The sequence below is a fragment of the Cryptotermes secundus genome, unplaced genomic scaffold (assembly GCF_002891405.2).
Source record: "Cryptotermes secundus unplaced genomic scaffold, Csec_1.0 scaffold307, whole genome shotgun sequence".
NCBI classification, from domain to species: domain Eukaryota; kingdom Metazoa; phylum Arthropoda; class Insecta; order Blattodea; family Kalotermitidae; genus Cryptotermes; species Cryptotermes secundus.
Genome location: NW_019738353.1, coordinates 2,275,896 through 2,297,297, shown reverse-complemented (window position 1 = coordinate 2,297,297; position 21,402 = coordinate 2,275,896). Strand labels below are relative to the sequence as shown.

Genomic DNA, 21,402 nt, shown 5'->3' with positions numbered 1-21,402 from the left:
GTGAAACTTGGTCTCTGACATTAAGGGAGGAACATAGACTGAGGGTGTTTGAGAACAGGGTGTTGAGGAGAATATTTGGACCAAAGAGAGATGAAGTCACAGGAAGTTGGAGAAAACTGCATAATGAGGAGCTTCATAACTTGTACTCTTCACCAAGTATAATTAGATTGATCAAGTCAAGGAGGATGAGTTGAGCTGGTCATGTAGCACGAATGGGGGAGGATATAGGATATTGGTGGGAAAGCCAGAAGGAAAGAGACCACAGGGAAGACCACGGTGTAGGTGGGTGAACAATATTAGAATGGATCTTAGAGAGATAGGATGGGATGGTATGGTGTGGATTGGATAGATCTGGCTCAGGATAGAGACCAGTGGAGGGCTCTTGTGAACACAGTAATGAACCTCCAGGTTCCATAAAATGCTGGGAAATTCTTGAGTAGCTGCAGAATTGGCGGCTCCTCCAGAAGGGCTCAGCTCCATGAGTAAGTAAGTAAGTAAGTACTTCTTCCACACCATTCCCGTGCTTTCATTTTCACCATGGAGATTTGCATGTCATATGTACATGTGATTTTGTTTAGTTGGTGTGCTGTCATTTTGTCACTCATGAAATTTTGCTGTTATTCCATGCTTCATGACTCTCAATTAAAGCAGTTTCTTAGTAGTGATGTATCAATCCTTGCAAAAGTAGTTGAATCTCATTTTATTTTATTTAAGTTGCTTATTTAGCAGTGCTGACAATATGAAAACAATATAGCTTCAATGATACAATGATTGATGAACATGGAACAGTTGGTGGAATGGGAATTGGTAGGGGTAACAAAGTACTTGGAGAAAATCCACCCCATTGCCATTTTTGCCCACTACAAATTCTATGTCATTTCATGCAGGATTGAAGCTAGGACAGAGTGGGAAGCTGATGACTAACTGCTTGAGCTATATCACCATCTTGGTTGAACATAGCAAGGTTCAGCTGATGTTGGTGCTAGGTCACAGGGGAAATGAGGGAAAAAGGATTGCCACCCATCTGGCAAGACCATACTTTGAATGTCCCTTGGCATCTCAGAGTTGCCCAGTGAGCTGTCAGGGACTGGACAAACAGACTGACAGTAAAACACTGGGAGTTCATAGCTGGACATAGTCACATGAAGGCCTTCCTTTAAGGACCTTCTGCAAAAAGACTAGGGAACCAGCAGGATTAAATAGGAACCATCTGAGAATGCAGGACACTGTCAAAAGATGCTTCTTCAAGCTGCAACTAGTAAATAGCTCCCACACATGCAGAGTGCCAGAACAGAGATGAAACAGCTCCTGTACATCCTGTGTAGCAGCAGCACATAAATGATGGGCCTAACTACTTGGCCCTTGCACCATGACCTTATTGTGCATACTTCTTTATTTATTTAACTGTTCAACAATCCTACAGTTCAAACTAAGTGCAGAATTCTGCTTATAGGAGGGGCATCATGATAGTCTTCTGGTTTGCATAAGTAATGGCCCTGCATCTTGTATATCTTTGAGCCCATCTGTCACCCATTCATGTAGCTGAGCCCTTCTTGAGAAGCTGCTAATTGTGCAGCTACTCAAGAATTTCCCAGCATTTTGTGGAACCCGGAGGTTCATTACTGTGTTCACAAGAGCCCTCCACTGGTCCCTATCCTGAGCCAGATCAATCCAATCCATGCCATCCCATCCTATCTCTCTAAGATCCACCCACCTACGCCTTGTTCTTCTCTTTCCTTCTGGCTTCCCCACCAATATCCTATACACATTCCTCGTCTCCCCCATTCATGCTACATGCCCTGCCCACCTCATCCTTCTTGACTTGGATCATTCTAATTATACTTGGAGAAGAGTACAAGTTATGAAGCTCCTCATTATGCAGTTTTCTCCAACCTCCCATCACTTCATCTCTCTTCGCTCCAAATATTCTCCTGAGCACCCTGTTCTCAAACACCCTCAGTCTGTGTTTCACCCTTAAGAGACCAAGTTTCACACCCATACAGAACCACGGGGAAAATTATAGTTTTGTATATTCTAATTTTTAAGTTTTTAGACAGCAGACGAGAAGGCAAGAGGTTCTGGACTGTATAGTAGCAAGCTTTGTCTGAATTCAGTCCTTAATTTCCTTCTCAATCAGGTTTTAATTTGTTATAGTCATTGCCAAATATCTGAACTGTGCCACATTTTCAAAATATCTGTTACCTATATTTATGTCATGATTTTGCCCTTCATTTTGATGACGAGAAAGCAACATATACTTAGTTTTCTCTCTGTGTTTACTTGTAGACCAACCTCCTTACTAGCATCAATTAAAGTTTGTGTGTTTGTCTTTATGTTATTTATATGATCACCCAGTAGATTCACATCATCAGTATAGACCAGCAGCTGATGTGTCCCGTTTAATTTCCGACCCACCCGGTTTTCCCGGACCTTCCTAATGGCATGTTCTAAAGAAAAGTTGAAAAGCAGTGGCAATGAAGCATCTCCTTGTTTTAGCTCTGAGGCCATAGCTAATTTAAGACTTTGACACTTGAGACGTCAGAGACCCAGTGACTATGCAGGCACTTCATTAAGCATGAAACTGCACTGCACGCAAAGTATTTGACCGTGAATCGGGTAACCAAGACAGGGACACTTGGTAGATCGAAGAATAGACATGGTGTAAGGCCCAGTGTGGTGCTTTCCCATAATGTAATTTAAAATCATCTAGCTGTCATTTTGTGACACTCTTGCATGAAATGAGAATGCAACGAATGAAGCAAATTGTATCTTACCAGCTGTCCTGCCATTTAACAGTTGTGTATTCCTTTCTAATGGAAACTTTATTTCCAGGTTGCAGCTCTAATTCTTGGGACACAGTTACTGTGACAGAGGTTGGATTCAGGTGCCTGGCAGCATTGCCAAATTTAGTCAATCTTGTAATTAGTTATTCTGCAAAATTGTTTGATGCTGCACTGGAAGCTATTGCAAGCAGAGGCAAGCTCCAGAAGCTGGTATGCCGTGGCTGTCCAAAAATTACAGATGCCGGTTGTATAAGGTACATAAACCCCCTATTCATTGTAAATATTTTTTTATTTGTACCTTTTGAAAATCATCACTGCATGATACCTCATTTGTACCAACCCTGTTAGCATTAGAGCAGGGTTGGATGGACAGAAGCTGGCTCACAGATCGATCCAACCCAAAATCACTTTCAGACCAGCTCCCAACAGCATATTATACTATGGATGTACAGATGTATATATCCATCCTTTGACATGTTAAAGTTATTTCAAGTTTTATGCATGTCATTTGATGATTATTTATTATAAATTAGCCTTACCCGTGATCCCCCACAAAAGCAAGCTGAGCACGGAAGAGGAATAGTTTTGTGTTGATAAAGATGTGTGGCTTGTAAGGCCTTCCTGTGCTTGCGACAGGGCTCAGTACTCAAAGTGACTGTCCACCCATGCTTCATTGTAGGCCGTACGTATTTCACTTTTGCAATACATTTTCTTTGTAGTGTATTCAGTCTCCATACAGCAGGTATTCCTTGTCTTTTGCAAACACTTGATTCACAGATTTTCATTACAACAAAGCATGCTAATTTCTACGACTGTCCATTTTCCTGTCCTTATCTGAAAACGTCATCCTGTTTATTCTTCAAAACACAGCATTTTGGAGACTGGATTCTGTCTCCGGCTAAAACCTACCCAGTTAGTCCCAATCAATAGAGCTAGTCCCTATCTCCAGTCCTAGCTCTATTGATTGGGCCTAACTAAGTAGGTTTTACCTGAAGATGGGGATAGAACCCAGTCTCTGAAACATTGTGTTTTGTAAAATAAACAGTACGGTGTTTTTAGATAAAGATTGGACGATGGATAATCTCCACAAACATAATATTTATACTAATGTACCATTGTCACAGACTTCAGATCTTATGTTAATTTCTACCTATTTTTCACCTGATGAACTTCATTTTTACTACAGTGAACAACTTACATTCATAAGAAGGATTTTGCAAAGGTGGAGAAATACATATACAGTGCATGGGGAGAAGCACACATCCCAACCCATGAGTGTTTTCAGACTTCTAAGCCTGTCTGCACCACCCATTGTGATCATATAAACTCAGCTCTTGATGCTTACATTTTCTATGCAGCTATCTGTTCTATTTGTGCCCATCATGGCTCCCCAACAAGTGAAAGTGGTTAAGCTAAAGAAAGTATGGAAAACAGTAAGTTCAGCCATAAGCTCAGTCATCACGTTGCATCAACAGTGAGAAAATAAACCCAATTAAAATCAAAACTAAACTCCGTGGTTTTAGTCTGCAAGCAAACTGCCGACTGATTTACCGCCGCTTGTCGGTGAAGTTAATGCCAACTTTAGCGGATAGAGGGTGTCGTGTGGTCAGCGCAACGAATCCCGATGGCTGTTAATTTTGGGTTTCTAGACCAGAGCCGGTATTTCCTTGACATAGCTCCTCAATTATCATCACGAGGCTGAGTGGAACCCGTTCCAGACCCACTACTTCTCAGTAAATCTGGTAGTGCCAGGGATCGAACCCGGACCTCTGGATCTGTAGCCAGGAGCTCTATAAGCCAGTTTCATTTACAACAGTAAATATAAATAAGTAATACTGTCCTATTTTAATGCTTGTTTACTATTAAAATATACATTAAAAATATTGCAGGATTTTTCTTGAGACGCATGAATGAGTTAATGACTTTTATACGTAACACAATAAATTATAATTTTAAGTTTACAAATTGTCACCACAGGAAAACTTGAAAAAGTAAAAATTGCCTCTGTAAATTGAGGGATACATGTACATGGTCACAAAATGTAGAAGATTTCTGCTAGAAAATTATGAAACTTTCTGTATGTAAATGCTTCTTATATCTGTTTTTAATATTATGTGTATTTTTCAGAGTGGTAACATCATGTAACGAATTGGAACATTTTGACTTCAGTGGCTGTGATATCGTGTCTAATGCCACTGTGCAGGCAGCGTTAGATTCTGTTAAGTTGCGAACCAATAACATTAAGCTGACGCTGATAGTGGGAGGTGAGCTGAATCATTCTGTAACATCAGGATGCTCTTTATTTCTCTCTGTAGAATTTATGTTCTTGTCACCTTTGATCTGTGAGGAATTACAGTTTATAATCTGAGAATAAATAGGATATTTTAAAATTTTGTTCCTTAGGGCTGATGAGCATGTTTTAATTTAGGAATTATAATTTATGGTGGGGAATAGAGGATTTTAAATCTCCCTGTTCTACAGGGCTGACAGCCATATTTTAACTTGTTTTAACTTGTGTACAGTGGAAACTTGATCTATTGTTCCCGGATGAGTCACTTTCCTGGATCCATCGTTCAGTTTCTGTGGTCCCTGAACAAGTTTTATTTATACTATGGAAGTAAAATGTGCATCAATAGTTCTTCGATTTACCAGTTTCCAGTATCTACTGGCCAGAAATTTAGTCCCAAAGAATGTTAATACCAGATTGATCGTTTTTAAGAAAGAGCAAAACTACACACACACAAATGTTACTACACATCGGTAGTAGTATCAGTGGTTGACATTTTTTGAACGTGGTGTAATAAGATGCAATTTTGGCTCTCTACCGTTAGGGCGAGGGCACACCAAGGAAACTGGCAACCACAACAAAACTGCAACCTCTGAGTGTTGTTATCAGCCTAAGTTGAACACATGTTACTGAATGGAGTAGCACAAATTGAGGAAATGAAAATGCAACTCACGGAAAGACTGAGAAACTCAACTTCCAGGCAACAGAGCATTCCAGTCTTCTCACAGTTGCGTTGCTGTGTGGTTTCCTAGTGTCAGCTGTTCTGTAACGCGCTTCAGTAATTCGTGTGTTTCTTAAGATGGCACGAAATGTTGCTGGAAGCTGCTAATTTTGTCTTTGTATGGAGTTAATTGAACAAGAGCCTGGTATATGTGACAAGCACCACCCAGAGTATGCTAAACAGGACAAAATAGATTTGGCTTGGGAAAGAATTTCTCATGAGACTACTCCGTAGTCTAGGGGTAACGTTCCCACCTCATGACTCAAGGTACACGGGTTCAAACCCAGCAGAGGTTGTGGAATTTTTAAGGGCGGAAAAATTCAGGGAACAAGTCCTCTGGGAGGGACTTTAAGCTGTGGGTCCCGTGTTGTAGATTTACGGCATGTAAGAGAACCTCATGTCTCTAGGAGACCTCTGAGCTAAATTTGGCCAAAAAGTTTCCCGCTCAAAGTAGTTTCCAATGCCTCTGGTAGATGGGGAAGTATTGGGTACCACTGCCAGAGGAGGGGCGACCTCTCTGACAGAAAGGGACTAACTATTAGATACCACTGCCAGTAGAGGAATTCAACTTTGCTGGCAGAAAGGGGCTGATAGCGAGCACCAGTACTGGTAGGGTATGGAGGCAGTAGAAATTAAAGGGGGACGCACAATGGACCAATAACTGGTCTAAGTGCATGGAGAACCCCACCCCCTCAATACTGAATACTGAAGGAGTCTGGATCTTGGTTAAGTTCTTTTGAAACAATATAAGCACCTCAGTTTAAATTGTCACAGAAGAACAGACACACCCAGTGTTTTCTTTTCCTAATATTTTATTTAAGCATCCTGTTGCAATCATATATATGATTTATTTCACATATATTTCTATCTTAAATGCAACTTATTATAGTCACCCTTTTTCCAGATTACATGGTTTGTCTGAATATGGCATTCATCAGATGTCTCTTGTCTTGCTAAAATAGTTGCACTCTGTGTCAAAATTTTGTATCGCGTGTGAACGGGATATTTCCTCACTCATCACTTGTGGAGCTGAGCCCTTCCTGAGAAGCCACCAATTGAGCATCTACTCAAGAACTTCCCAATATTTTACAGAACCTGAAGGTTCATTGCTGTGTTCACAAGAGCCCTCCACTGGTCCCTATCCTGAGCCAGATCAATTCAATCCATACCATCCCATCCTGTCTCTAAGATCCATTTTAATATTGTCCACCCACCTATGTACACGTATTGGTCTCTTAGTGATCTCTTTCCATCTGGTTTTCCCACCAATATTCTAATTGCATTCTTCTTCTCCCCATTCATGCTACATGCCCTGCCCATCTCATCCTCCTTGACTTGATCTTTCTGATTATACTTGGTGAAGAGTACAAGTTATGAAGCTCCTTATTATGCAGTTTTCTCCAACCTCCTGTCACTTCATCTCTCTTCGGTCCAACTATTCTCCCCAACACCCTGTTCCCAAACACCCTCAGTCTGTGTTCCTCCCTTAATGTCAGAGACAAAGTTTCATATCCATACAGAACCACAGGCAAAGTTATAGTGTTGTGTATTCTAATTTTTATGTTTTTAGACAGCAGGCGAGAAGAGAAAAGTTTCTGGACTGAATGGTGGCAAGCATTACCCGAGTTCAGTCTCCTCTTAATTTCCTCCTGAATTAGATTTTGATTTCTTATTATCATTTCCAAATATCTGAACTGTGTCACATTTTCAAGACATCTGTCACCTAACTTTATGTCATGATTTTGCCCTGCATTCTGGTGATGAGACAGCAACATAAACTTAGTTTTCTTTGTGTTTACTTCTAGACCAACTTCCTTACTAGCGTCAATTAAAGTTTGTGTGTTTCTCTTTATGGTATCTATATTATCACCCAGTAGATTCACATCATCAGCGCAGACCAACATATTCTACAACAAAGTTGAAAAGCAGTGGCAATGAAGCATGTCATTGTTTTAGACCATTCTTGGCAGAAAAATTTTCAGACAAATGTTTACCTGCACCGACTTTACTATACGTTTCGTTTAAACGCATTTTAATCAACCTAACTAGTTTCATGGGTATCCCAAACTCTATCAGAATATTGTACAATACTTCCCTCCTAACTGAATCATAGGCTTTCTTGAAGTCTATGAATAGCTGATGTACTGTCTCATCGTACTCCCATTTTTTCTCCAATATCTGATGAATGCAAAAGATCTGATCTGTAGTTGATCTGTTACGTTGAAGCCCACATTAATGATCCCCCATAATTTTATCTATGTATGGACTTAACCTTGAGAGAAGAATATTGGGAAAACATTTTGTATGAAGTTGATATGAGTGATATCCCCTGATGATTATTACACTCAGTTTTATCATCTGTCTTGTGAACTGGTACAATAGTAGACTTCTTCCACTGATTAGGCAATTTTTCCTTATTCCAAATAGAATAAATTAGCTTTTGCATCTCAGAATGTAATATTTCACCTCCTGCTTGAATAAGTTCTCCTGGAATTTGATCACTACCTGGTGACTTATACCTTTTCAATTTTGCAGTAACAGTTTCAACCTCAAAAAGGCTAGGATCAGGTACTAACAGCTCAGCTGTGTGTATTTCTATCTGCCTAACATCACTGACCCTATGTATATTCAGTAACTGAGAGAAGTCCTCTTTCTACCTGTTCAAAATGTTGTGGGAATCTGCAAGCAGATCACCGTTCTCATCCTTCACTAAGTTACTGCTAGGCTGGTAACCCCTCTTAAAGTCATTTATTCCTCTATACAGGTCTCCAATGTTCTTGTTCTTACTGTTCATTGCAAGCAAACTCATCAATTTTGTCTTTCAAATATTCCCACTTTTTATTCCTGAAATGCCTTCACATCTTATGTTGTTCAGATTATCCCCATTTATTTTGCTTGGATCCTGTAACCACTACAGTTTGGCTTGCTTCCTTTGGTCTAATAATTTAGAACATCCTTCATCAAACCATGGCTTATGCTTCTTCAGTTCATAATAACCTAGACCAGTGCTGTCCAATGTACTCGGGCACAATTCACTGATGCCTATGGAGGTGCGGGCGCCACCACACACTACTACTACTACTACTACTACTACTACTACTACTACTACTACTACTACTACTACTACTACTACTAATAATAATAATAATTCAATTCAATTCAGTTCAATTCATGTTTATTTACGTGCAATAACTTAACAGCACAGTGGCCAATTACAAAGTTAGCACGAGTATATAAGGTACAGAAAATAATTAAAACAAAATACAAATATGACAAATAAATCTGTGAACATAAATCTAAAGAAGACTGAAATATATACATATATTTATGAAATATTACGAATGTTGCTAATACTGTTAGTAACTAAACACTAAGATAAGACACCTGGCAGTGATAGCATAAAATTAATAACAAGTCAATAAATTAAAACCAATTACATAAGAAAATTAAAGTTAGCCGAGGTATACACATTTGTAGTGAATGAAAACACTAATCAAGTAACACCGTAAAAGGTTTGGTATATGCCTGTAAAATATGATTCAGAGATACTGCTCCGTCTGCAAATATGTCAAGATCTTTACCCACCACGTTGGTAGCAAGGGTGCACCGAGAAGAGGGACAGTGTCTTTTTAATAATAATAAGAATAGTAATAATAATAATAATAACATTTTTCGAAAATATTTAACAGTACTCAGACGTTCAAATGTCTCTTGTCTTACAGTTTGAATTAATATTAAAAATCGGCTCAATTATATGTGGTTATGGAGGGCGCCAGAAAATTAGACCATGGATGCCATGGCGCTCATGGGCGCTGCGTTGGACAGGGCTGACCTAGACTGTCTTTGGCAGAAATTTTTATATTCTATCTAATAGTTCCCCAGGCTTTATTAACATCCGCCTCAGTGTCTAAGTTTTCAAGGCTGAGAACCTATTTGAGATTTCAACACAATACAGGGTTTGTCCGAAAAGTAATGTCAGTGATTTCATTGTGAAGTGACTATACGTCGCAGCGCGCTTAGACCGGTTGGGATCGGTGGAGGGGGAAGTCACCTTATGAACGCGCGGTGGCTTAGTCGTCTCCGAACTTCGTGAGAGTGACGAAAGGCTTTTCCGTGAAACTCGTTTTTGTCTCCCGTGCAAGCCGCAATGCAGCGTTCCTTGGAACAAAGGATTGCCATCAAGTTTTGTGTGAAACTTGGCAAGTCTGCAGTGGAAACTTTTCCCATGATAAAGACGGCCTTCGGTGATGATTGTCTGTCGGAACGTCAGGTCTACCGGTGGCACAAGGTCTTTTTAGAAGGCCGTGAAGAGGTCGGCGATGAAGCCCGCGCTGGACGGCCATCAACAAGCACCACCGACGAAAATGTGACGCGTGTGAGAGAACTTTTGAACTCAGACCGTCGTTTGAGTGTTCGTTTAATGGCACAGACATTAAACATTCCAAAAAGTACCGTTCACGAGATTGTGACGAACAATCTGCAGATGCGAAAAGTGTGCGCAAAGCTGGTGCCCAAAGTGTTAACGGACGACCAAAAATCGCGCAGAGTTGAAACGTGCCAAGAACTTCTGGACTTGTGTGAAAGTGACCATCACTTTTTAGACAATGTCATCACAGGTGACGAGACTTGGGTGTTTGAGTACGACCCCGAAACAAAAAGGCAAAGTGCCGAGTGGCACACCTCGGCATCCCCTCGCCCCAAGAAGGCCAGAATGAGCAAGTCAAAGGTTAAGGTCATGCTCATTGTGTTCTTTGACATTAGGGGGCTGGTCCACCATGAGTTTGTACCACATGGTACAACCATCAACGCCAAATTCTACGTGGAAGTGCTAAAGAGACTCAAACGAAGGGTTTATCGCATCCGGCCCGACATCGCGGACGATTGGAAACTTCACCATGACAATGCGCCAGCCCACACCGCCTTCCTCGTGACCCACTTCCTGACCGATTCAAAGGTGCCAACGGTTCCCCAGCCGCCCTACAGTCCTGACGTGGCTCCCCCAGACTTCTTTTTGTTTCCGCGCTTGAAAACTCCTATGAAAGGACATCATTTTGGGACAGTTGACGAAGTCAAAGAGGCTTGCACCAAGGCTCTAAAGGACATTCCGGAGGAGGCCTACCATGACGCCTTCGATGCCTGGAAATCTCGCTGGAAGCGATGTATCGACGCAGAAGGAGCCTATTTTGAAACCTTTTAATGTGTTGCACCGATCTAATCAATAAATGTTTTTTAATCGACTCACTGACATTACTTTTCGGACAAACCCTGTAAGGCTCTTATCCTCTACCTCGTTTAATTTCTAACCTCTCCATATGAACTCTGTGCATTGTTTTTCTACTCACTTTCAGCCTTTCCCTAACCTTTGCCACCACCAGGTAGTGGTTAGTATCACAATCTGCTGCCCTGAATGATTGGACATCAAGCATGCTTGAATGCCATATCCTGTCTATCAAAATATGGTCAATTTCATCTTGTGTCTTCCCATCAGGAGATGTCCAAGTAAATGTATGATGTTATGATGGGGGAACATTGTACTTTTGACAGTAAGATTTTTTGCTGTGACAAAGTTTACTACTCTAACACCATTATCATTACTAATTTTGTGCAAACTCTCATTCCCAATTGTTGGTTTGAAAATGTCTTCCCTCCCTACTTTGACATTGAAATCTCTTAACAAAATTTTCATGTGGTACTTCGGGAATTTATCAAATACAAGTTCTAGTTCTTTGTAGAATCTGTCCTTTATGTCATCAATATTATCTTCCATTTGGTTATGAATATTCAGAACGATGATATCACACTAGTGACCTCTTGGTGTTATATATGACATCCTACACTAATGAACTCTACCCTGTTAACTGCTGATATGATTCTCTTATGTATGAAAAAGCCTGTACCTAGTTCATGATTCACATTCCCCTTTCCATGTTAGGTGGGTCCCTCGTCACCACCGCATGGTGCGTCCTCAGGTTGCACATGGAGGGGACGTCCACAAAGTATGGAAGGAAGCTGTGAATATATTGAATAAGCAGTCGCAGACAGTCAACAAGGGGTAGTCCTCCAACTGGGGGGTTGGGTTTGAGGCTAACAACTCGCCATGAAAATAAGCTTGTTACGAAAATGTTCAAGAAGCCTTGGACCTGGACAGAGATTTTGGATAAATGACTTGAGCAAAGAAAATGGATATGAGATTTTGTAGTTGGCATGTTAGAAGTTGTATAGGGCAGGTTCACTCAGCAGAGTCGGAAGAAATCTCAAAATATAAGGTAGATTCATATGCGACATTTCCTGATTAAAATAAATAGACTTTCATAAAAACAAATTAATTAATATCCCAGTCTTTTCCTTATGGTCATCATCTCTTCTCACACCATCTCAGCTGGTCTCAGCTACCATCATATTATGACAGGATCAGTATTATTATCTTCCATTGTAGAAGGTAAGTGCACAGAATTAAAAAATACAATCATGCATTACATTGGACAAACATATCCACTTATGATGAAATGAGCAACTTATCAAACACAAGTTTCCTCAGTGTTCACCTGCTGATCTGGAAACCAGTTTCATTGGTGTGCCCCTGCCCTTAGCTGTGTCCTATGCGACCTTGAACGTGTCTTCCCTATCAGACAATTAGGCGTAAGTGATGGAGGGCTGCCTCATGAGTTTACCCAAAGAGACCACGCGAACATCGTTAATACTGAAATGTTTTTATTTAGTCTGAAAAGGAAAGGTGCTACTGAACAAGACAGGATTAATGAATTTTTTAAAAAGAAGTAATGCAGATTTGACTTGACAGCAGAATATCACTGGTGTACGTTTTTTGATTTAGTAAATACATATAGACAAATGTGACTGTGTTTATTCCTTTTATATAGGCCCCTCATGTACCGTTCTTCCGAATCCAGCTTTTTTCTTTCAGGACTCCCAGCGAAAACGATGAATCGAGATTTCACTGTAACAATAATTGTAAGGACAAGTGCAACACTCAGCCAGTGGGGGGAATAACATGCTTTGCAGTTGGTCAGCACATGACATGTAAAGTTTGGTGATGTCAGAAGTAAGTGATGTTCGTTTTCATATGGACACATTCTTTGTTGCATGCAACAATTTTTTTTTTCCAGGTACCATGGTATACATGCCTGATACTTTTGAAAAGAATCCAATACTAGAAGTGGATTCTTCAAATCTCTGTGTTAGTCATCTTCGACCTGATTTTGTTGATGACATTTACTTTCTATCATCTGAAGACGACGGCGACGACGATGGAACGGTGTATTGTTTCGGTAATTTAATTTTTGGTTACATTTAACAATTAATATTGTTATCTGTGTACTGAACTAAAGGTAAAGCTATCCCTGTAACAGGCTGTGAAAGCCCATAGGGTTGTGAGGCGTTGAGGCTTCCGCACTTTCCCTAGACAGTTGACTCAGAGTTGGTAAGATTGTCGGCACTGGCCACCCTTTACCTCCCAGGAAGATTCCTAGTACTCATCTGTTAGAGGCTGAGTTGACCCCAGGACCATAGTGTGGGTGGAAGGATTAGATAAATTGAAAAAATCCATCTCATCGGGACTTGAACCTGCGACCTTCTCTCTTGTAACATAGTGTTTTAGCCAACTACACTACCATGTGCCCCATCTGTCTACCAGACTACATGTCTTATAGTGAGTAATGTGCCCTGAGTAGGTGTGTGTCTTATGTAGAATAGTAGAGTGGTAGTGTGTGTAGCTCTAGTACTTAGAGCTGGCAGTCCAAGAAAAGCTGCGCCGTGGATGGGCAGGTCCATTCGTGAAAGTTGAGGGGTGTTGTGATTAGTCATTCGTCTACATTCAGTGCGAGTTGACGTCTGAAGAGCATTCTTCCTTGTACAGTCAAGTTAAAAAGTTTTGACTCTTGGAGTCGTATTTGAGTGTATTATTCTCTAATTACTGTATTAATATTGTGACTCGTTACCTTACAAGGCTACAATGGAAATTGTTGAGTTCCAACAGCGACAAATTGAATACAAACAGACCGTTGTGAAGGAGCGTTCGCGAGGCAACGGATTGCCGAACACGTGAGTTTGGAATAGGCACTTCCATGGTAATGCAAAGAACAGGGAGCTGTTGCATAGACAATGCAGAAGCAACAAATGCGTCTCCCCAGAAATGAACTACAGAGAGTTTGTTGCGCCCGTTACATAACAGCGGACAGTAGAAACGAAACAGTGGGGAATGGTGTCTGGTATCCAGTCCGCAGAACAGCTACATAAGCTGAGAGCTAAAGAGACAAGACAGCAACAAGACAGCAAGAAGTCAGTATTGGGAGAGCCGTCGCCGAAGACAGTTGAGATGTTGCATTGAAGTATTGGGCCAGAAGTCAAGTGGTGACACGTGACAATAGTTTCTTTTATTGTTTATTTTTATTTGTTGATTTTCTTTTTTGTTTATTTATATTTGTACATTTTTTCTATCTCCTTTAACATGCCACCTACACGGAGTAAATTGAGTGTAAAAGTGTTGCATTCACAATCAAGAGAAACTGTTAGTAATGTATATAAGTATATGAAAGGCTGGGCCAACAATTACAGTGAAGAACATAGGAGTGGAAGTAGCAAAGGCAAGAGGTGTATTGGAAAGTAGTGTCAGAAGAATAATAAGAGAAACAAAAAATATCGAATCTGGGGCTTCCACTTCCTTTTCGACACCCTATAAAGAAAGAGCTAGGAAATCTCCACTAGCCACTTTGGATGACTTTATCAAGTCTGTGGTGCGAAGAACAATTAGTGACTTCTATATAATCGAAAAACGGAGATCTACCCTGAAAAAAATTCATGAAAAGTTGAAATAAATATTACATTTTCAGGGATGCATTCCCACATTAAAGAAAATTATTTTGCAACTGGGGTTCCGCTGGAAGAAAACAAAGAAATAATCGGACATTGCCGGTGTTGCCCCTTTAGAATAGACCCATATGTAAATAAACTCTTCATGTATCATCATCATCATCAGTAATCTGTCAAGATGACAGGTCCACAGTCTCTTCCAAAACAATTCCTCCATTTAATGCGATCTAGAGCTTTCTCCTATAAATGACAGTATCCTCTTCTGTCCCCAAGGTCATCCAGCATCTTCTTACGTCTTCTTCCTCGTCTTCTTGTCACTTCTATCTTTCCCTCTATCTCTCCTTCGATAACTTCTTTTAGAAGGCAGTTTCTGCGTAAAACATGACCAATCCAATTAGCCTTCCGTTTTCTTATTTCGTGTAGGATATTCCTCTGCTCACTGACTCTAATTAACACTTCTTCATTTCTCACATAATCGGTCCAAGTGTTCTTCTCCATCCTTCTCCAACACCACATTCCAGAACTTTCCAGATGTTTCTGATCTACTGCCCTAAGTGTCCATGTTTCAGCCCCATACAGAGCTATGCTCCAAATGTAGCATTTCACTAGTTTCTTCCTCAAATTTAAGTCCAATTTGCTGGTAAAAAGATTCTTCTTCTTGCTAAATGCAGCTTTTGCCATGGCAATCCTGGATTTAATTTCACTAGTACACCTTCCATCATCTGTTAACAAGCTACCCAAATATTTAAAACATTTCACATTCTCCAGTTGTTTTTGGTCTATCTTTATTGTGACTGGGGTTGGTTGTCTCGAAATTTTCATTACTTTTGTTTTCTCCACATTCATTTCCATGCCATAGCACCTTCCAATTTCAATTAGTCTATCAATCATGCCCTGTAGCACAGTTTCTTCCTTAGCCATTAACACAAGGTCATCTGCATATTTCACAGTTTGAATAATTTGCCCTCCTACTTTGAAGTCACCGAGCCCATCCAGAGCTTCCTTGGTAAGGCATTCGCTGTACAAGTTGAACAGAATTGGTGATAAACAGCATCCTTGTCGAACTCCTCTTCCAATCTGCACACTTCCTGTCTCCCCCCTGTCCAGTCGTACTCTAACTTTCTGATCCATGTACAATTTGCTAATCAATCTTCTTTCATGCCAATCGATACCTGTTTCTTTCAGGATCTGCATTAATTTGGTCCAGTTTACCCGGTCAAATGCCTTCTGCCAGTCTATGAAGCAAACACACAGTTCTTCATCTATCTCCAAAGTTCGTTCTGCTATAATTCTCAACATCCTAATTGAATCCCTGGTTCCTTTTCCTCTTCTAAATCCAAACTGATCTTCTCCAAGTACTTCCTCTATTTTCCTTTCAATTCTTCTTTTAAGTATCTTTGCTATTGTCTTTGCTGTATGTGCAATAAGGTCTTCATGTATATAACAGTGAAAAGTGTATAATAGTGTATAGTGCATAATAGTCTGCCATTCGGCCCTTAAAACTTATCATCGGATGTGTGAACATCAACGAGAATAAACCACCATCACTATGCAACACAATGAGGTAAGAAGTTATTTCCTTTTGAGAACGCCTGTACTGCATTCCCCGCCACACTTGTAGGCATGCTGGAGCTCTCCCCGCCACTACCAATACTTCTCCTACCCCGCGTCAGAGGACTATCACCTCTTAAGTACTAGAGCTATACTGCGTGACTCTAGAGGGAACAGCATAGGGACTGACTCTCTGTACTTAAACTATATTATTGTCTTTGTTTGTTTGTTAATGGATTGAAGAAGGAATTCAGCATATCACTCATATTCTGTCTAGTCTCAGTTCATGGTTTACTGGGAAAATATTGGGCCAGCATGCTCATACATTTATAGTATGTAAAGTAAGTAAAGAAGAACAGAACATGTCTTCTGTCACTGTGTAACTACCCAGTAGTTGTAGGGTTTTGAGGGTCTCACAGCAGTGGTTATGAAGAGTACCATCAGATCCATTTTTGTTACCCTGAAGATGTTCCACAAAAACATTGGTTGGCTCTCGGTGAACTACATGGCATTATATCTCCGTAATGTTGGCAGATGTTGTGTGTGATAGCATGTGAAACAGTACTGTTCACTCATATATTTTTGTCTTGAGATCTGACGTTATTGTAGCAATGAGGTATATGATCGAACATTGAGTTTAATAGTCAGATCCTTTGTAATAAATGAACCTACAGAAAGTGCGTTCGGAGGTTCATTGGTGAATACCCACTAGAATGAGGTCACTGAACCTCATTTGTATTTAAGCCTGTCAGAAATTGGCAGACCACAAGCACCCTCAAAGCTCTGCATTGTGAAGTAACATGCATAATTGCTCCAGTTTCTGGGGATGAGCTTCAAAAAGTGTTGCAGAACTTGTCTGTTTGTTGTAAGGCATGCCTTTAGACAGAAGGATGTCATTTCCAGCATTCGTGTAATAAGATATGGTAAGTTTGTACAAAAATCACTTACGGTGTTATGTTTAAGTAGAGATATTTATTTGGAAAAAACACCAGTGCCCTTCCCTCTGCAGTCATGCAGTAGATGACTTTGGTGATATTGCAGGCAACATGTTTCTGTTTTAATTGAATGCTCTATGCCAGAAGGGTAGTCTTAGAAAGTATGTACAGTGACTTTGCATTGCTTTTTTTTTTAAATTGTATCAGAGGTATACAGAGAATGAGCTGACATAGTGATAATGTTTTTTAATATAGAACATAGTAAATTTCTATTTTATTTTGTCAGTCATATTCAAGATTTTGATTTTGTTAAATTTATCTTACCTCCTAATTAAATAGGATTTTTTTTTCTCTACCATGAAACTTAACCTTCTCTTCATATTGTGGCATGTAGACCCACCCACTCAAGGGGTTAGTATATGTTAAAAAGGCTTGTCTTGTTTGCAGATATATTATCAGTAAGGAAATAACGTAAACCTTGTTGTCTTTCAGGATGTAATTCCTCATCAGTGTGTAGTATACATGATCTACAAGATCCTGAGGCATTCAACTCCGTTGATTGGGATAATTAATGTTGTGGTAAGTTTTATTATTTTGTATGTAGGTAAATGTTATCACTGGCTCACTCTGAGTATTATTTCAGTCTGGCTTCATACAGTTAATTTTTTAAATCTAAATGATGGCCGCGCCATAGCTCAAGCAGTTAGTCACTGGCTTCCCACTGCAGCGGCCCGTGTTCGATCTTGGGTCTGGTCAAGTGGGATATGTGGTGGACAAAGTGGCGCTGGTGCGGGTTTTCTCCGAGTACTTCAGTTTCTCCTGCCAATCTTCATTCCACCAAATTCTCTATCATAATCATCCGGGGCAGACTACAATAGGCCAATCAGTGGCCGCCATGCAGAGTGGACCCAGTTGGACTCCACCCCCCACTAAGCATTTTTTTAATCTAAAAGCAAATAAATACGTGTTCATTGATTATGCTTTGGATAAGCCTTTTCCATTTGCACTTACTTGGTCAGTCCATCATATGTTCATGTATTAGTGACTAGACTCAGGGTTAGGATGGATAATTGGATTTCTTTATCACTTATTACTCATAACTATGGGTAAATGTAATAGTCTTTAGTGGTTTACACTATATGCTGCAGCATATGTAACGTCTTCTGTATGTTGTTATGTTACCACTAGTCATTGCTACGTATTGGCTGCTAACAGTGCAGCTCAGGGCTGCTTAATTGCTGACTCCAGCCTCTTACTGACTGTTGACTCCCTTGCTTGCCATCTTGTTCCCCATTATATGACCTTTGGTTGGATCAGATAGAAGACATCACCCTTCAACAGCTCCTCCACTTTCGCATGTTTATTCCTTGCCATGGACATGTGTTTACCACACTGCCACCCAGTGGTGGCTGCATCTATTGATTGCATTATTCTGGCTTTCAACTGTCATGTCAGAGTATGTTGCAGTCATCTTTATCATCAAGATGGCTACTGTATTATTTACCGAAACATACAGCACTGCCACATCCAGCAATCCACAGTTAAATGTTACATGCAGGCCATGGAATGTTGAAGTTGTTAGTAATGTTATTTGATGAATTTTTTATTCACTTTTGTATATCACATTAACTTTTATCGTTCAGTAATTGTATACAGGGCGTTTCACGACTTTAGGGCATGACTGCAGAAGGTGATTTCCAAGGTCTTTGTGATCAAAAAGTTCATATAAACATGTGTCTGATTTTGGACGGTTACAGAGTTATGACCGTTTTTTTCATTCCTGTACACGCCCTCGCGCGAACCTCGTCTGTCATCTGACGGGTTGCTATTTTTAGCCAGCTACAGACAGAGCGTTGTCGTTATGTCGACATTTGAGAGGCACCTAAGGCGTGGTGGGTTGGAATGTCTGGCGCGGTTCACAACTGAGTGGCAGCCTGTGTTGCGGCCGGCGGTGGGATTTTCGAAAATCAGCTTTAAGCACCAGTAAATTCAAATTAAAGGTAATTTCACGAAGTTAACTCTACATTCATACGTTAAATGTATCATGTATTGTGCTGGTTTATTGTTTTGTTCCGTTTATTGTCAGTAATCGTTACCTTCTGTTCTGCATTTAAAACGGCCATAACTCTGTAACCGTCCAAAATCGGACACATGTTTATATGAACTTTTTTGATCACAAAGACCTAGGAAATCACCTCCTGCAGTTATGCCCTAGAGTCGTAAAACACTCTGTATATACGTGGGTTATTACTTCAAAAGTCATGGCAACTAATTTTTTGGGCAAACACGTTACAGTGAAGAAAGTTCAAAATATACTTATGAAAGGGCATGATATACCCCTCCGATTCGCTTAGTCAGATCAGGTAGATGTGAAAGGGCATAGGTATAGTAGGCACGAAAAATTGCACATTACGGAATGACTTTTTTTTCATTCTTTAATCCTCAAAAAATTCAATTGTGATTAAGAAATTAAAATTCAATGTGAGTTTCATAAAATTTGATGCAATCCTCTTCTATGCGCTGGGTGATCATGGCACAATAAACGTCGGTACTAACGGACACAGGGCGTCCACTACGTTGCAAGTCCGTACTTGCTTCTCTTCCATGTTGGAATGCTTCTGTCCACCTTGCAACGGTTCTGTATGGTAGAGCACGATCACCCAGAGCTTCCACAAGGTCTGAGTGACATTCAGTTGCATTTCTGCCGCGAAGCACTGCTATTTTCACGTAACAACGTCATTCCAGCCGGCTAACGTTCATTCTTGATTAAGGTTATGATCACACTGACTTCGCGCTGGACTCACTTCATTGTCCTTTGACTTCTGAATCATCTAGCAGCATCATTAGAAATCAGACGGTGCTGTCTCTCAGTGGCAAATTTGGAAATTCCGGTCAGAGCTTTAGAATTTTCGGAAAAATTATGTTGCCATGACTTTTGAAGTAACCCACATATATATCTCTTGCTGTTGTGGTGCATGAGGCTGTGTATATTTTGCAGACTGTGCAGTGTCTGCTGCGGCCTGCGTGCATGAATGATAAAGGTTAAGTGATTATCTGTATAATGTGGAACAATCTAAAATGATGTGTGTAATGCTTGAAATTCAGTAAAGGTATGTAAACTAATTATGGGCCAGACTGGAATGGAAATGTATAAATAAATTGATTCAACTTCAAGGGTAACAACATATTATATCTTTGCAAAGAACAAAAGGAAGAGGAGGCTGTTTTAAATGCCAGTGATTGACAAATTTTTGTAACACTAATATTTGAATGCATTTGTTTCTTTGTAGAACCAAAATGGAAGTGTAGTAGAATATTCAACAAGATACTAGAAGGTCTGTACTAATATTTCAGTTGAGACATTAAGAGTGATGGATATTGACCCTGTGCAATGAGAATATGCTATGCACAACTAAAGAACAGCACAAGATGATTATAGTAATTCATTAAATTTGCAGTGCCAACCAAACTTCAGGGTAAAAATGCCTTTTTTTTAAAGTAAGAAAACATGCTCATTTCGTATTTTGTTAAACAGTGTGAATGTTTCATACCATTTAGTATATGATCGCATGAGCATACTGCCAAACATGTTCCATAGTATGAATAAGAGTCATAAGCACTTCTTGCATTTAAAGTTTAATTTTGTGTTCTAAAATGTGTTGTTCTTTTTTGTCATTTATTTTCACTTAGTAACAAACAGAAAATAATGGGCAAACATAAAATTTAAGAATATGTGTACAATTTTAAGTATCAAGGTATTTTGCCACCTTTTGTCATTCCTTTATGAAAGAATAAATCCATGAGTTATAACTTTCTTGTTGTTTATTAAGCAATTTTTTGTAACAAGTTAACCTATAGTCTAGGATTTGAGGTTCTCACAGCAGTGGTTATGAAGAGTTGTATGTTCTCAAGTTATAACACTGTGTAGCCCCTACCACCTGCTTCACACTGGTTTCTTGCATGGCTTTCTTCTTGACCTTAAAGATGGAGGCGAAATATTTCTCTGAAACGTCGGTTTGGGTTTCAACGGACTACATCATGTTGTATCCCAGCAGATAGTACTCAGATTTAGGGGTGTTTGGGAGCATGTTACTGAAGACATGGAAAGAAAGCCATAAAAGGAGGTAAGAAGGTAACAAGCTGTGGAGGCCTGTAAGGTTGTGAGATGTTGAGGCTTCTATTTTTTCTAGACAGCTCACAGATGGCGGTGAGTTTGTCAGCCTTATGTGCTGGCTGCCCTCTACCCCCAGGAAGATTTCTTGTACTTATTTATGTTAGAGGCTGCAACAAGCCCAGGGC

General features: G+C 40.0%; 1 protein-coding gene across 1 annotated transcript in view; it reads left to right on the top strand.

Annotated features, from left to right (window-relative positions):
* The window catches only part of LOC111870763 (F-box/LRR-repeat protein fbxl-1), a 41,664-nt gene extending 20,750 nt beyond the window's left edge, over nt 1-20,914 (top strand). Inside the window, exons 8-12 of the mRNA XM_023863284.2 lie at nt 2,833-3,037; nt 4,911-5,047; nt 12,916-13,077; nt 17,596-17,682; nt 20,394-20,914. Of these exons, the coding sequence (XP_023719052.1) occupies nt 2,833-3,037; nt 4,911-5,047; nt 12,916-13,077; nt 17,596-17,675 (584 nt within the window). The 3' untranslated portion in view covers nt 17,676-17,682; nt 20,394-20,914. The remainder of the gene's footprint in view (nt 1-2,832; nt 3,038-4,910; nt 5,048-12,915; nt 13,078-17,595; nt 17,683-20,393) is intronic.
* The last annotated feature ends 488 nt before the right edge of the window (nt 20,915-21,402 follow it).